Below are 17,989 nucleotides of genomic sequence, written 5' to 3'. Positions count from 1 at the left end.
CATGCTCACCTACAGCAGAACAACAACAACAACAAAAGTTTATATGGGTTCCTTTTCTTCCCACCCCGCTAATTCCTCATCCCACACCATTAGAAACAATGACAAGAAAATACATAAGCTCTTATTTTGATCTGAAATGCCTTTCTCGTTTCACTACCACACTATCATCCATCTGTTTCATGGAGTACTGGAACACATACTATCAAAAATATTGGAGCTCAGTAAGAAAAAAAGTTTGAATTAAACATTAAAAAAAAAATCTATATTAACTTGACATGGCAACATTATGATTGCAGAATCTTTTAAGACATTGCTTTGGCATATTCTCTTTGCAAAACTTCCTATGCCTCATGTGTTGGTGCACATATATAAACTCAAAGAGGAAGTTGTTTGTTCTGGGTTAACATGTTGTGGTTAGTAATAAAAGCAGAAGTTCAAATCTTTCCACCCTAAACTGATGTACTTACAGAATCTTGTACTTAATCTATGAGAGTTCTAACATTTCTCTCTTAGGAATAACATTGCCTCATCAATTCTCCTCCTAAACATCCAATGTATATAACAGGGATCCCAACCTCCAATCCGTGACCAGTACCAGTCTGCGGCATGCCAGAAACCAAGCCATGCAAACAAGTAAAGCCCCAACTGCGGGATGCAGGCAGCTCATGAAACCATGCCCTCTTCAGTCCACAGAAAAACCTCCACAGAAACGGTCCCTGGTATCCAAAAGGTTGGGGGCTGCTGCAGGGGTGCGCTGTGCGCGCTTGAAGTGCACTGTGCGCGCATGCACTGTGTAATAAAAATTGTTCTGCGCAGAAGCTAAAAACAAGATGGCAGCACCTATGGCGCTGCCTGGAGAACTAGTTTGGGGGGTGGCAGGTCTGGGTTGCTGCCAGTTCTAGCAACCCAGGCTGCCAAACCACTAGTTCAGCCGAACCAATCCAAATCAGTAGGAACCCACTGGGCTGCTGGTATATACTATAGTTGTTTAGGGAGATTTTCAGAGCTACAGTGTTTGATTTAGTAAACCAATTAACAAACATTTGTTTTTGCTGTTTTCCATTTTGACATAATAGAATGATACATTACTTAAATTTATCTAGGTTTAGAAAAGTAGGGGTTTTGTACAATTTACTTCGTTTAGCAAAACCATAGCAAAAAAGTTGTTACATTGATGCTCAGTTTAAAATTTTAGGATCATAGACATGCCTTCATACATAGTTTTTCTTATATACAGTTAAGCTTACTGATTGATTTCATGCTAAACAAATATGAAACAAAGCACATTATGGTTTAATATGATGAATGACTCAGCCCACTGCATACTATATAAAGTTTGTAAACCTTTAAATTCTAATTAAGATTAACATAACACAGTGATGTAAGTCACAATCCTTAATTCTTTTGGAATCTCAAAATCTGACCAAATTATGGATTTTTATAAACTGTTTGGCAAAAAAATGGGGGATTTTGTAGCTGTTACATTGGTATATCATCACATTTTATCTGATTATCTAAGGGAATGGCATAATATAAATCATGTTGTAAATCACATTGGGTTTGTTTGAATCAGCTGTGTGAATGTTCTAAACTGGGTAGTATCAATAACATGGGTATTATTGTAAGTAGTTACACATGAAAAAAGATTTCACATGGAACCCAGTATTTGAATGACTGTCCTGTATACTATCACAAAATACTTATGCATAAATATCGAGTCATAGAAAATAAATGATTTCCCAGTATGATAAGCTACACTTTTGTCTCAAAGTGTCAGTTTCCAAAAATCCTTGATAACTACAAGAATAAATTACATTCCTGAAATCATACAAGCATATATATTTAAAAAATGACAGTAAATTAATATGTGCCCACCAAACGGAAGTCTTTTATAGAAATTAGAAAAAAAATACATGAACATAGGCATTACAAATTTTTAGCACATACCCCTTATACCAACAATTGGCAAAATACATCACCATATTGCAATCCACCATATAAAATTAAAGAACACATGAGGAAAGGTAATCTATTCCAAATTCTCAATGAAACATGTTTCATACACAGTGAGTATAATCTTCCTGCAAGCTTAAATAAGGTTAACCGGAATGCACAACTCTATGAAAATGTGCATGTTACCCAGCATGGCATGTCCTGGGTGTAAAAGGTAAAATCTAAATACTTACGGAGGACAAGAAACTGTTTAAGCATCATTTGTGGTATCTGGGTCACAGGTGTCCTGCAGACACTACTATACTAGAAACTTAAGAAATGTGAAGATGGTATGATACAGAGAGCAATATGTTATAGAATAAGTAATGGTTTGGTATATTTGATATAGTAGTATTGAGCTTCAACTAGAAAATTCTGAGTTGTTTGCCTCCAGAGATATATTGAATCTTATATATATAAAATGAGATATTTTCTGTGTGAATAAATTAAAGCTTTAGAGAAAGCTACTGGTTGGGTACAAGCAGACCGATAATTCTCCTCTAAGGTTGCTATGGAAACTAGCAGTGCTTGCTATAATTGAGAGCATCTTAAAACATCCTGACATTTCCTTTTTTTCTCTCAGCCATTTTACATTATTTTTATGTTGTATAGGTAACATCCATTCAAAAGAAAATAGTTAATGAACATTCCTGTTTGAATATCAATCTATTTTGCTGTTATTTTTTATAGCATAGTGTTTGTATTTTAAACTGCCTGCATGAAAGCAAGCTCCCTGGATTTGTTTGTCTTCCAGTTCTAGTGGCTGTGTATATGGGTTCCATTGCATCTACTGTAGAGACTAAAAACTCATTTTACGGATAAATTTTATAGCAATATGTTTCTGAAAACTAATCTTTCAATATGAATGGTAAGTGAATTCATTTTTGCACTTCGGCTTAGATTATGAATTGAACTGCATTTCTTAGAAAAAAGAAATCTAAAATTATTGTTGTCCTGAGCATTTTTCCTTTCTAGCATTTGGATAATAGAGTTGCTGTTTTTAGTCATTTGGTACCAAATTATTTAATATTGTACAAGCTATTGAAAAGAAGCATTTCTTACTATAAGAGCACTACATAGGATGTGAAAGATAATGCAATTAGCTTATTTTTTGTAGGTTGCTTTTAATATACATTATGTAAATAAAGTTCAGTAATTTTAAATTAGAGATAGTGCAAATAACCTTCTATTTCAGTTAATTGGCAGGTTTAATGTCATATACATTTCTACATAGTATTTACGTAAGTAATTTGTTTCATAATTGGCTAAGGACATTAGTTTTCTTAGTTGGCAATTGAAACTAATATGTGAAGTAATGGTTAGATGGACTGATTAGCTTTCCAAACTGATTTTTGTGATCATTTCTTACAAGAAAACTTGATTTTGATATCAAGCATGTACTGTAATAGGTTGAAGTAAAGTATTCTTGTCATAAATTTAATGGAATTGGAATATTAAGAACAAAATTATCTGTGATGTAAATAATTTTTTAAAAACCTAGATAGAAATTTATGTTTGTCCTTATTTTAGCAAAGATCTCTGTCTCTCTACTTTCAGAAAAATAACTTCTTCCAAAAGGTTTTATATAAAATTGTAAGTACCTCAGCGGTCTCAAAATACAGCTTGAATAGGAAAGCTATTTATTTTTAGCTACCTTGAAGGGGGGGGGGCAATATAGAATAGAACTGAAAAATACTTACTTGCAGGGTTGAATTTAAAAATATATTGACTAAATATAGTCTTATGAAGCTCATAGTAGATATGCCAAAGGAGTTCTGACTTGTACAACTATCTAATTTAGTCATGGTAACTGACTAGGCAGTTGCAACACAGATTGCAAAAACGTGGCCCATATGGAGTGTGGGCTTGAAATTCACTTGAATTTTCTCTCCTAAATAGAGATTATACTAAAGGATTGTGATACTTTTTCTATATTCTTCTCCATAGTGGTGTTGTCTTGCATACAGTTTGTATGCAAGACAACACCAAAATTAACATAACACTTAGAATCAGGAACCCACATGTTTATTCTTCCTTTGGATCAGTTGCTATGTGTGTAATGGAATGTTCTACTGCATTTAAAATGGTATGCTTTAAGTATTTGAAGGTATCCATAAGAGTTCACATTGGATGCTTGCAGAATTAGCTTTAGGCATAACATCAGCTTAACTATTTGTTGATTGTATCAACATGTGTCCCTATTTTGTTTCCAATCAAAGTACTTATGAATTATATATATATTAATAGAACATACTGTATATAGATAGAATCTAGCGCAGCGATGGCAAACCTTTTTTGGCTCATGTGCCATAAGCAGGGGGAGCGCAGGGGACTCATGCGTGGGCATGCCGCACCCATAATGCAATGTGCGACACACCCAGCGCGCATGCACACATGACAGGCATGACCGCCCCCCATTTTTTGCATGCTTTTTTCGCCCTCCCCAGGCTCCAGAGGCTTTATAGGAGCCTGGGGAAGGCAAAAACAGTCTGCCCCCCCCCCCCCCGAGGCCCTCCGGAGACTTCAGGAGCTTCCCTGTAGCCTCCGGAGTGCAAAAAACGGACCTACAGGCAAACCGGAAGTTCAAGAATGGACTTCCAGTTTGCTCGTAGGGCCGGTTTAAGCCCTTCGGAGCCTTCAGGGGCCTTCCAGAGGCTTCCCTGAAGGCTCTGGAGGACGAAAAATCACCCTACGAGCAAACAGGAAGTCACTGCAGCAACCTTCAGTAGGCTTCCCTAAAGGCTTCGGAGGGCTTAAACCGGCCCTACGAGCAAACTGGAAGTCCATTCCTGAACTTCTGGTTTGCCTGTAGGGCCAGTTTTTTGCACTCCAAATGGGGGGGGGAGGCTGTTTTCGCCCTCCCCAGGCTCCTATAAAGCCTCTGGAGCCTGGGGTGGGCAAAAAATGGCTTTCAAAAAGGCTGAACTCAGCTGGCCAGCACACGCATGCACCCTGGCGAGCTGACAGGGCAACGCCTTGCGTGCCCTGACAAATGGCTCCACATGCCACCTGTGGCACGTGTGCCATAGGTTTGCCATCCCGGATCTAGCGTATGTATGTTTGAACTTATATTTGATATACTAGGCAAAATCTAGGAGTGACCACACAATTTAAAACTATATGTATTTTTATTATTTTGTGGTTATACTTCCCACATGCTGAGATATTGTACCAATTCATGAAGACCAAGAATGTTCTTACTTTTTATTTAAAGAACAAGATCTGATGAAGAACCAATCTCATTTTGAAAAAAGAAAGTATAAATCTTATCTTCAACAGTCTCAATATAGTTGTTTTATAGTCATCAGAAGATTATGCTCAAAAGTTCATAAACCAGAGTTCTGATTAAGAATGGTGTTGAGAACAAGATATCGTGTTGACCATTATGTTCCTGTACTATTTTGTCTTTGGGTATCTGGCATTAAAGAAAAATTTTGTCTATTCATCTGAAAAATATTATATATTTATTTTCTTTTGTACTTCCCCACAGACTTCAAGAAAACAGATGGGTAAAAAAGTCAGAATTAAAGATCTTAAATTAACTAATTTATTCTCTTTTTTCCACTGTAGTCTGCATTCAGTTGGGTTTTTTTCAGATCATCTCTATCCTTGGGAGCCGTGATGGTGAACCTATGGCATGCACGCCACATATGGCATGCAGAGCCATATTTGCCTGCATGGCTGCCCTCAGCTCCAGGGCGCATGAGCACACTGGCCAGCTGATTTTTGGGCTTTCAGAGGGCTGGGGGAGACTGTTTTGCCCTCCCCAGGCTTCAGGAAAGCCTCTGGAGTCTAGAGAGGGCAAAAACCAGGTCCATCGGCCCAAACTTACGGTTGGCCTGTTGGGCCTGTTTTTTGCCCTCCCCAGGCTCCGGAGGCTTTCCTGGAGCCTAGGGAGGGTGAAAATGGCCTTTCTCAGCCCCCCCCCCGGAGGGGGTTGCTTGCACATGCGTGGTGGTGGTGCATCATTTGGGCATGTGCAGGTGGGGGGGCACGTGTGCACACGTGATAGTGCATGTGCACACAATTTTGGCACACCTTTAGAAAAAGATTAGCCATCACTGCTCTGGAGTATTAGTAATGAAGCAATATGCTTCCAAAGTAAGGAAGCTTACATACCCTGCATACTAATCTTTGGCAGCCTGAAAACTCAGAGTTATGTGCTGCTCCCTGAAATTCTTGGATGCAATCCCCAATGCCCCTCTAAAAATTACCACTGTATTATATGTTTAATATGATAACGTTAAGTTATTGAATGCTGGAGAATAATCACGCAAATAGATTTTTAAATTTAATATAATTATAGTTACATTTCTCTGTATAATAAATTTAGTTTGCATTTTAATCTTATCTACCAATTTTTTTTGAGTATACGACACACTTTTCCCCCCTAAAAGAGAGTGAAAATTTGGGTGTGTCTTATACACCGAATGTAGTCCCGTCTACCCGCTGGCCCCCACCCTTTTGCCTCTGCCTCTCAGCAATTTGCCACCTTGCAGCAAACATAAAACAGCCTGTTTCAGCTTCAGCACAGCTTGATGAGCACAAGCAGCTGATTGTCAGTAGGATCTGCCTCCCGACCATCAGCTGTTTCAGGCTGCAGTGATTGCCATTGATTGCCTCCACATGCCCCATTTTCTGTCCAATCCTCACTGCCTGGTACAGGAGGAAAATGGAGCGCGCAGATGCCGAAAACGGGACGTGCGGAGGCGGCAGTAGGCTATGGCAATCCCTGCAGCCTGAAACAGCTGATGTCAAGAGGCTGATCCAACTGACAATCAGTTGTTTATGCTAATCAGGCTGTGCTGAAATTGAAACTGCAAGGAGGCAAATTGCTGGGAGACAGAGGCAGATTTTCTTTTCCTTGTGCTAATCAGGCTAAAGTAAAACTGAAACAGGCTGTTTGCTGCAAGGAGGCAAATTGCTGGAAGGCAGAAGCAGAGGCAGATTTTTTTTTTCTTGTGCTGATCAGGCTAAACTAAAACTGAAACAGGCTATTTGCTGTTTGTTGCAAGGAGGCAAATTGCTGGAAGGCAGAGGCAGAGGTAGGTTTTTTTCCTTGTTTTCCTCCCAAAAGCTAGGGGTGTTTTATACTTTGGAAAATATGGTATTTCACCTAGCCAAACTTTTTGTATATATTTAGAACACAATCTAAAGGTCCCACAATGAAGTCCATCTTTTAATCTATGGTGTATTTGGAGCAGAGCTGGAGGATGTCCCATTGCTAGATTATGAATCCAAACTGCAGTCAAAAGCATGGCATTTAAAAGTTGAAATACAACAATCCAAAAATTGAAGGTTAATACAACTGATTTGTATAACACAAGTTATTTATTTAATTTTAATATTTATATATCAAAATTAATCTTCTAGGACGTGGAGATATAGTAAATAAAACTAAATAAAAATCACAGTTCAAGAAATAAAACTTTCTAATAACTGAGATTGTGAACGATGATTGCTCTTTTCATATTCATCTAGCCTTATGACAAACCATATCTTCCCAATGTGATTGTTATTTCAAAAGTGACTAGATATACTATAATTTTTATCTTGCTCACTCATTCCTGTTTTGGTGGCTAGGAAGACTAAAGCCATCATCACTGCAGGACTGACTAAGACATCCTAGATTGAATGTTGCTGACACATAGAATTGAAGTAATAGGCTGGAAGTGGAGATGTCTCATAAATTCATGTAGTGTGTACACAGCTACTGATGTTTAATGCAATTACATGGATTATCAGTTTGCAGGTGAGTGCTCTTAAAGATCAAGTGATTGTCCTATGGCGGAGTAGGAATGGCTTTTGTAAGAACAATTAAGTTTAGGTTCTGTGGTCAAGGCAAGTCTTTAGAGCAGTGGTTCTCAACCTGTGGGTCGGGACCCCTTTGGGGGGTTGAACGACCCTTTCACAGGGGTCACCTAAGACCATTGGAAAACACATATTTTCAAAAAAAAGTATGGAAAACATAAAATAATTTTATGGTTGGGGGTCACCACAACATGAGGAACTATATTAAAGGGTCGCGGCATTAGGAAGGTTGAGACCCACTACTTTAGAGAGTCATTTATTGCTCTCAATAAGTGTTCAACAAATGGCTCTCCAATGACCTGTAAAGCCCCACCCCATGCTACCCTGAAGGCAGCCACTCTCAGTCCCCAAATAACAGCTGTTATATTACGTCCACAATGCAAAGTCTAGGCATAAGACAAATGGCATTCCTCAGGGCAAAGACAAGGTGCAAGGCAAAGGCAGTTCTGAAGGTAAAGCAAGACAAAGGGCAAAAGCAGTTTACAAGGCAAAGGCAAGACCAGTGGTAGTCCTCGAAGCAAGGCAAAAGGCACGAATCAAAGCTGAGAGAATGTAATCCAAAACAAACAATTGTTCCTGGCAAAGACTAACTCCCCCACAGCTTGTCCTTAAATCAGTCCACTCCAGGTGTTCCTTGTGAGGAGAAATGGGACCACCTTCTCCCAAGTAGATTTCCGGCCCTTCTCTGAGCTTGCCTATGCTCCATTCTCTGTGCCCTTGGATCAAGTGGGAGAGCCATCTGTTTCTCATCAGAGGTGATCTCCCTGTCAGCACCATTACCTGTCAGCAGCTCATCCTCCCCATGTCAGTGAAGGCGCCAGTGAAGCTCTCTGTCAGGTCGACCACTTCCCCCAATGCCTGAGGATCCTGAAGTAGCATCATCCTCAGTCCCTGGACCTCTCCACATATGCCATGGGAGACGTGCCATCTCCGTCGGACAGTCCTGGTTCCAACTCCTCCTCGTCTGATTTCAGGCTGAGAGGGGGGCCAGGACAGGTTTCTGCAGAATACGTAGACAAATCTTCCTACACAAATTTATTTTAATGGCAGCTAATTATTATCAAACTCCAAAACTCATAATACCTGTAGCAGTTCATCTTTAAGTGGCTATAATAATCATGTGTTTATGGCGTAGCTGTTTTCTTTTATTCTCGTTATAGAAACCTGTTGTGCAGTTATCACTCTCTCTGCATGCTGTAATACACGCTGATAATGTAAAGAAACAAAACAAAACTGAGCATTATCTCAGCCATCTCTAAGATGATCTGCAGTTCTGTGTCGTTATCATGAAGAATCAAGCAATCTATGAATTAAGTTTGGATATTACAGTATCTCACAGTCAAGTAGTCACCATTCACTTGCTTCCCAATTGGCTTCTGACAAGCAAGAGTTAATGCAGAACATAGAAGTAAAAATTTACTTCTATGTTCTGCCTTAACTAAGATAATGCAGTGGCATTTATTAATGGAGTTGCCAGTCCCAATTTTGGTCACTGGGAGAGAAGTACGCATAACAGGGTGCTTCCCATTGTTTAAAAAAATAGCTTCTTTTTAGACAGAATTGCTGTAAATTTTTCTTCCAAACTTGTTCAATTATGATTCCTTATATCAGGGGTGTCAAACTTGCGCTGTCATATTGTCTTCACATGATATATTATGACTTTGTTTCCCCTTTGAAAAATGGAATAATTGGTCTATCACAAAAAACACTGGAGAGTAACGAAGATAAATAATTTTGTAATTTTAACTGGATGAAATAGGAGAAGCTGATAACACTGGTGCTGCTGAAAGTGAGGTTGACAGGACTGGTAGTTCTTAGTGAGGTCATGCTTATTGGGAAGATTAAAACTTGATGGACAGAGCAAAGAGTATTCTTGAACAGGGGTGAGAACAAGTAGTACCTGGCAGGAATGAGACTAGGCAGTAGCCTAAGAGCAGGAATGATCAAACTCCGAAGGAGATACCAGTACCATTTGTAGTGTGTCTAGAAAACCATATAGATATAGCTTTAGCATTACAAAAGTCCGGATTCCAGACTGTGAGATTTTTATGTGGGTAATACTCTTCTCACTATTCTCACAAGTAAACTTCTGAGTAATGATGTAGACAGGCCGAAGTCAAACATTGATGGGATAGAATTGAAAGATGACTTATTGTGTACAAATCATATTCAATCATAACAATGTGAAAAGCATGAACTAAGGAAAAACAGAATTATGAACATGGAAATGAAATAAGCAAATTGAACGTCTGAGAAATTAGTGTAATTGGTGGATTGAAGTGCAATACAGTCAACATATATATGTCCAGGAACAGACAGTGGAGTAATATGAATTATTGGTGTCAAATATAGAATATTGAAAAGAGTTGATGTGCCAATATACTTATTTTTCTCATTTAGAAAAATCTGTATATTTCATACAATTAGTAAAGATAGTTTTCCACCTATGACCACAATTGAGCCCAAAATTTCTGTTGTTAAGCGAGGTAGTTGTAAGTGAATTTTGCCCCCTTTTACAACCTTTCTTGCCATAGTTGTTAAATGAACCTCGGCAGTTGTTAGCAACACAATTGTTAAGTGAATCGAGCTTCCCCATTGATTTTGCTTGTCAGAAGGTCACAAAAGATAATCACATGTCACCTGGAGACCACAACCGTCATCCGGGCTTGGGACCGGCAACGGCGGAGTTGTTGTTGTTGTTATTATTATTATTATTGGAAATCCATTCATACTCCCACACCATTTGAATGGTGTTCATCCCAAATTGTATAGTTAAAAGTCTGCAGTCATCCCAGCTCATAGTTGTCCCAAAAATTGAGAATCTCTACATACTTTTAAATGAACTGCTGTAAGTTTAGTATTACCTGTATATGAAAGACCATCTGAGAAGCTAACAGAAAAAAATACTTTAGGGGAAAAAAAGCTGAAAACAATTTCTCAAAAACTGAAAGATATCCAAGTAGCTTTAAGAATAATTAGTGAACCCAAGAATTTCTAAGGATGAATTACAGTGAATGTAAAATGAATCAGGTTCAAAATCCTGAGTTTGGAGAAACAGTAATTCAGTCTAGTGAAGATAGTGTAACAGTGTAATTTACACTTGAAGACATTTCTTCACATTTCCATTGTGTTTGGTATAAAATGATTTAGCTGATACTTTCATTGCATCCAATAAAATAAGCCAATAACTTTATTTGCATTGTTCTATTTCTACATATGCATATAGTAAATTGAGTTAAATAAATAAACATTGAAGGAATGAATAGTTTTGAAATCGTCTGCTTACTGTTTCAGCTAGGAGTATTGCATCATTTAATCACATAGAAATAGAAGACTATTTTTAGCAGTTGCCTACTTTGTCTAGTATTGATGCATATATATAAAGATCACGTTGAACCCCTCTTTTTCACTACTTATTATACATCTTGTGGTGGCATGTAGGGTAATATTTTAAGACAGAATGTATAAGGGGTGTGTGTGGGATGATCATGATTGCATACTATTTGAATGTTGTTTAATTCCACCCACCCACTTGAACTGCTGAAAGGCAGGCTACTTTTTTCATTTCAAAATATGAGTTCCCTGATCAGATATGTGTGTAATTTCTGTCAATTCTGCACAGAATGTGAAGTTCTCTCCCACACCCCCATGTTGCTTGGCAGCTTTGAAATTTCACCTAGCATTTATTCCTATTTATGCAGTGGGCAAAAGGAGAACTAGGTCTATCCAGTCTGCACCACGATTCTGTGAATGTTATAGCGTTTTCTTCTGAGCTTTTCATACAAATTGATTTTGATATTGGTGTGCTTGAATCTGATTCTTCAGATTCCTTATAAAGCTAATAGAGGGTAATTTCTGTAGCAGTTTTTAGCGCTTAATATTGTACAATTTCTGCCTGCACTTGATGTAAAAAAATTTTTGTCTTTTTTACAGAAATTCATTTATTGCCTAGTCCACTTTGACAACATATGGGAGGGCTGGGGTATTTTGGTATCTATTCCTAAGAAAGAAAGGAATGGAGACAAGAACGTGATAAGAATTAATCTAGTTTTTATATATCATATGTGGAAGATGTGTAAATCCTTTTTCTCTTTCTTTCTTCTTTCTTTTCTTCACATCTGTGTGGGTGAATACTTCTGCAAATCCTTGGTGAAAACTTTAGAAATCTTTGGTATGGTCATTTTTCATTAGAACCCAAAGTCATTGACTACATTACAAAATTTATTAAATGGGGAAATACAGTTATCCTAATTTTTAGAAAAATATTACAAAGCTTATAGTAAATTTTGGGGAAAAACATGAAATGTGCACTAGATAGAAAATTCATAGTGGAATTATCTTTACACTTAAGAAGATTTTACATGATACCCCCTTTTTAAATAAGTTGCTAATATCAATTAATAAAATGACTTAACTATCTTCTGATTTTGGTTGAAGCATTTTAATAATTTGATGTTAGTCTAGGTTGTTCCTAAATTTCTAATTTGAAAGAGTTAATATTTACCTTTCCACTCTTTTCAAAAATAGAAATGCAAAATGAAATATAAAAATAATAATGAACAAGTAAAAGAAGGCATAATTTGAAACTTTAAAAGGCATGCCTTGAAAGTCATCTATATTAAAATCATTTGTTCTTACTGGGTTTATTTCTTTGTTGTTGCAAACTTAAAATTAAATACTTGAGAATTATTTGCAGTTTGACTCATGTTATATCTCTTAAAAGACAATTCAGCACAGCACAAACTATCAATTGCTGGTAATATTAAATAATATTCTAAAAGATAGTTCGTTAAACACACACTCTCGGGCCACCATTATATAAACCAGTATCTAGAATCCATATTCAAAATGTTTTTAGTATATTGGCAAGTATCAGCCATTCAAGTCTTTAGATGCCGTATTTGATCTTAAAACGTCAACAATTTAGTCTGTGGGATATTTAACAGCCCTGTACAAAATAACCAGAAAAGGTGATTCCCAGCATGCAGGATCAAGAACAAAGCACATATTGTTAAGGCAGCTGCAAGGTTTTCAAGATTTGCACAGTTACTTCAGAGGCTGCTTCCCAAATAGAAAATGGAACAAAGTGGCTATCAGTGTACATATATGAGACAGTTGGGAACAGTTTAGAAACAACTCTGCCAGCCTGGAAAAAGTGCAGTTTCTTTTAATGATTTAAAAATATGCCCAATGCTTTTTTCAAAGGATTTAACTTGCCGTACTTCAAAATTTCCATCTCAGATAATAGATCTCTTTACTGTAGAAAATTATTTAAGACAGGAATCTAAAAAAATGCACAACTCGCATAGAAAGCAGTGCCTGGAGCAGATTGCTTTTTGCTGCTATTTCTCAAGAAAACATTCAATTTACTATGCAGGTTATGATGTGACCAGAAGTGAGTTTTCACAGCATTGCCACTTTATCTGACCAAGCCTTAAATAAATTTTGTAAACCCTTCCACTCTAAATTGTTTATGGCCCTTATGTATTGCAAAATCTTAAGAACTCCTGCTAAAGGTGTATTTCAGATAATCTGAGTGGCCATTTAGGCTAGCAAGTTTTTAGAAAGCATTGACCACTTCCAAAAAGGCCACGCTCACCTAAGGTACCAGAACTTTTAGCAATATTCATTAATTAATTAGTTACTACATGGATTAGCCATTTATACAATATTTGAAGTGGCTTATGGCAGTTAAAATACAAATACAGGAATAAATATAAAGAAAATCATAACCAGTTTATTAAAACCCAAATTAATTCAAGTTAAATGTTTGATGCAAGAGATGATATTATTATATTTTCCTCAATTTCTGGGAGAATTAAAGCCAAATCCATGCCACTGAAGAGCACATTCCATAGTCAGGGAGAAACAGTCTCCCAGATAGCAAATAGGCAATATTCCTTGGAGGGAGGGAGAAGAGATTTTAAAAGGCTTTTCCAACTGATCTAAGTATTCTGGCAATCCATAAATGATTTAGGACTCTAAAGTTCTTACCAACATCTTAAATTATGCTGTCAGTTAATAGGCAATTAACTCAGAACTGCTGAATGTAACCCAGCTGTAACCACTTGTGGTTTATAGATACTTTTTAAGATTCTATGAAAAATGTACTTCAAAAGTCAAGACAGGAGATAACCAAGATATGCATAATGCTTTCTATATCTATAGCCCTTCCTTGAGGGAGATGAGCAGTCTATATCCTCCTTCAGAAAGAATCGCATTAGCCACTGAACTATAGTGGCAGCTGTAGAGAAGATCATATTTTCACCTTCCATTGCTTGTAATTCCAATAACTGAGTTTTAGAAATTATTTTGAAGCAAAAACTTGCTCTTTCTGAAGAATGTAACTCGCTCATGAGAGATTTCACCCCAGTCCTGAATCTAACTTTTTTTTTACCAAGATCTTTTCTGTATTTAATTTTAGTTTGTTCTCCCTTGTGCAGATTAGACAAAGTTCAAGGATATTAATAATTTACATAGAATCAGAAAGTAAATAGCAGTTGAGCCGGATGTCATCAGCATACAGACACAGAATGGCCTAATAGCTTAGATTCATCGGAATGAAACTAGTTTTCTGGATCCACTCAAATAGGAAATTGGTTTTCTTGGTAGATGATGCAGGAAAATAGACAAAGGAAGAGCTCTAGGTGGCTTAGAGGCTCATTGCCAAATAACTATACCTATCAGTTTTATGTAGCTATTGCACGGCATAACAGTTTCTCTAATGATTCAGAAAGCCACCAAGAGCACTCACTTCCAGATAAAGCTCCAGAGTAGAACTTCTTCGCTATTTTTTCTAAGTTACAAGTGAAACAGTTCACACTCAGTAAACATGATTGAATTCTGTTTGATCAATTTGCTCTTTGTCAAGGTTATTTTGCATTGATCCTTCTCCTCACTTTCCTCACCTTTATATCATATATAAAATGTCATTAATTTTCACAAAAAATTGTCCCTTAGTTCTGCTTATTCTTCTCCCCTTATTTGCATAATTTTAGTTTTTTTGGATTTTCATACTGAACACAGATTATTTTGTTATTTAATCAACTATTTAGCAAAGCAATAGCACTTAGATTTATATACCGCTTCACAGTGCTTTACAACCCCTTCTAAGCGGTTTACAGAGTCAGCATATTGCCCCTAACAATCTGGGTCCTCATATTTATATGCTACACAGAGCCTCAAAAGGATATGGATAGCTAAGTAGAAGGGTTTTTTTTGCTAACATTTGAAAAGAGCATTATCTTAAGCTACCAACTGGCAAAGCTCAACATGCTACCAAATTTTTGGAAATATTCCACGAGAATAGTACATCAAAAGAACTGTTCCAGAGAGGGATTCTGCCTCTGTGAAGCAGCTACTTAGTCATATACTTTTAAATGGATGCAGACTATGTAAGGCACAGAGATCACAGTGAAGAACTAGATATGTAATTGAAAGTCTGGTTTTTCATGATCACCTGTGCATTAATTTTAACCCATGTATCTCTCTTCCATATGCATATTCTGGCAAGTGGTCTGGGTCTAGGATTATGTCTCTTGCAGAAGTAGAGTCTAAGCATTAACAAAGGATTAAATATTAGCAGAGTTTTGATTAGCGCCTTAGCACACACGGCAAATTCCACACAAGTAAATGTAGAGATGAGCACTCTAAGAATCATGAATACATACATACATACATACATACATTCATTCATTCATTCATTCATTCATTCATTCATTCATTCATGGGTGTAGGTATTTTCACGGGTGTAGGTATGCTGGTCTTGTTGTATTCGGGTCTTTTCCCCTGTAAGATTGAGATTGTCTTGGCCAACACAAGTCAATGTTACACAGGAAAAGACCCGAATACAACAAGATCAGTGTATGTATTTAAAAGACAAATCATATTGAATTACGTATTATCTGTGCACATTTTATACAGCCATGATCTTTCTTGACAGGCAAAATTGGTAATTCAAGGTAGTCTCTGACTGTGGGGATTTCTAATGTGCAATTTTGTAATCTAGTTTGCCTTTGCTTGCAATACTGCAATGCTATTATGCACTTGATTCCTTAGCTTGCAAACAGCCATTAAGTGTCAGTAATGCACTGTAGCAAGAATTGCCTACTTTTAAAGTATCAACCGATTAAAAAAATTGCCTCCTCTAAGAGGGTTCTGAATCACATTCAGTTCCGCTTGTATGTTACAGTGGTGTGGCCTGTTAGATTTAAATTAGTTTAAGCAAACTGTGCTAAAATTTGTATTGTAATTCATAAGTTTTAGAAAGCTTTTAGAACTCCTATAGAAATTTTGCTTTTTATTTGTGGATTTTTTTCAGCATTTCTTGAAACAGCTTTAAATAATTTGGACGTAGTAGATAATTCTACTATGTGGTGAATTGAACCCAACAGTTTTGTTCTTTGTTTTCTGATTTCAGTGAAAGAATTTCTAGCCAAAGCCAAAGAAGATTTTTTAAGAAAATGGGAAAGTCCTGCTCAGGTAAAGAAATCATTTAAATGTCACTCATTTATTCTAATTTATGGTATTCTGGAATAGATAAAATCTTTTTTGTATGAATAATCTACTGCATTATACTAATGAACTCCAAGAAGAACCAATTATAACAGCTGTTGCCATCTCTTGCACCTAGTGTTTGCTCAAATTTAAACCCCTTTATTTTAGTGCTTTGTTGAGGCAAGTCGATATATTTCAACTCTTTTGGTAAAATACCATCCACTAGAGAAGCAGCTAAGCATATGGGTAAATATTTGTATCTTTAAACTGTTCATTGCCGTCCTACTGAAGTTTTCAGTTTGATGATGGCATAGCAGTGGAAGCAACATCTGCCTCTGAAATGATGATCATTAATGTTTGCAACAAAAGCAAAACTTTGCCACATTGCAATTGAAGCAGATATCTATATTCCCACCAGGATTAAGGGACACAAATGAGGATAAAAATACATATTATTACAACAAGAGACAGTCCACCATTCCCACCACCCCCACAGAAGCCGGTAATTAAAGCCAGATGGCCACATTTCTAAGAGAGGAACCCCTTTTCCACTGAGACCAACCAGGTCTTTGTAAGATATATAAAGTTGGCAGTCTCCTCCAAGATAATGTCTTGTGTAAGAGCAACTTCATTATATATCAGTCTGTCATTCAAAAGCAACAACTAAAATCCAGTGTCACTAAGAATCTACTAGCGATGCATTGAGTATAGAAACTGAGGACTGGACAGAGGAACCATTTTCAAACAGCAGATTCAATATCCTCAACTGTAGCTCACCCTCCTTTCCCATCATATATCCTTCTACCCATCACTGTTGAGGTTGTCCTGCCTACCTCTTCAACTCTCATCCTTCGTGTCCCCTCACAGACCAAGGACACATAAAAACACAGAAAGAAAATTAAACTCGGCAGCCCATCCTGGCCCAAAGGGAACTGAGTCAGACCTGCTAAAACACTCTGCAGCCTCAGGAAAGACAAGCTTCTTCAGGCAAGAAAAGAGTAGCCAGGACCCTTTCCATCCAAGTCTTGTTGTATTGCCTCATCATGGTGGGGGATGTTCCTGGGAAGAATGTGTGAGGAATGAGCATATATTCCCAGTAGGGTTACCCAAGATGTGACGGTCACCCCAGCTGCCATCTAAAGTAAGCAAGTGCCTATATTGGGCAGTAGCGCTATGCAGTTGCTAAGAGCAATAACTACTTGATGGCACGTAATCAGGTCCTGTCACCTTTTCCACCCCTGGTAAATGGTAAATGGAGCAAGTCCGCAAGCTAGCAAATCCATAAACCACCACACCAACTAACAATCCAGGAGGTCTTGGCCAGCAATGTTTCCATAGGACAAATATCCAAGGGTGGGGGTGCTTCACAGCCTCAGTGCTCATAACCACAGCAAGTGTTTCCATCTTCCTTTTCACACTAAGATCTATATTACTTAAACAGAGGTAGATAGGAACTGAGCTGTGTCCATGTGTTCAGTACATATAAATATATTATTCCATGCAATAATATCCCTGACACTTTCTCAGTTAATAGTAAACTTAACAGAGCTCCAGCACTTTGTAAAACATATCATTTAATCAATATATTTTGGATACATGAGATAGAAATATTTGCTGTTTCTGATTATTGTTCCCATTTGGAAACATAAGAGCTGCTTTATAGTTCATTCATCTATTCATTCACCTCTTG

The 17,989-nt window shown here is 37.3% G+C and overlaps 1 protein-coding gene across 3 annotated transcripts in view; it reads left to right on the top strand.

Annotated features, from left to right (window-relative positions):
* PRKACB (protein kinase cAMP-activated catalytic subunit beta) overlaps positions 1-17,989 on the top strand; it is a 75,655-nt gene that overhangs the window by 33,263 nt on the left and 24,403 nt on the right. For 2 of the 3 annotated variants that reach the window (XM_087719390.1, XM_087719389.1), the window contains exon 2: positions 16,223-16,284. In XM_087719390.1, the coding sequence (XP_087575516.1) occupies positions 16,223-16,284 (62 nt within the window). Of the gene's footprint in view, positions 1-2,660; positions 2,861-16,222; positions 16,285-17,989 lie in introns of those variants that run through there. The other variant, XM_014074796.2, reaches the window with a different exon arrangement.

This window comes from Thamnophis sirtalis, unplaced genomic scaffold, assembly GCF_051295495.1.
Source record: "Thamnophis sirtalis isolate CommonGarterSnake01/CBP01778 unplaced genomic scaffold, rThaSir2_p1.2 scaffold_7, whole genome shotgun sequence".
NCBI classification, from domain to species: Eukaryota; Metazoa; Chordata; class Lepidosauria; order Squamata; family Natricidae; genus Thamnophis; species Thamnophis sirtalis.
Note: the sequence above shows the minus strand (reverse complement) of the source record. Positions and strands in the feature narration are given on the sequence as shown.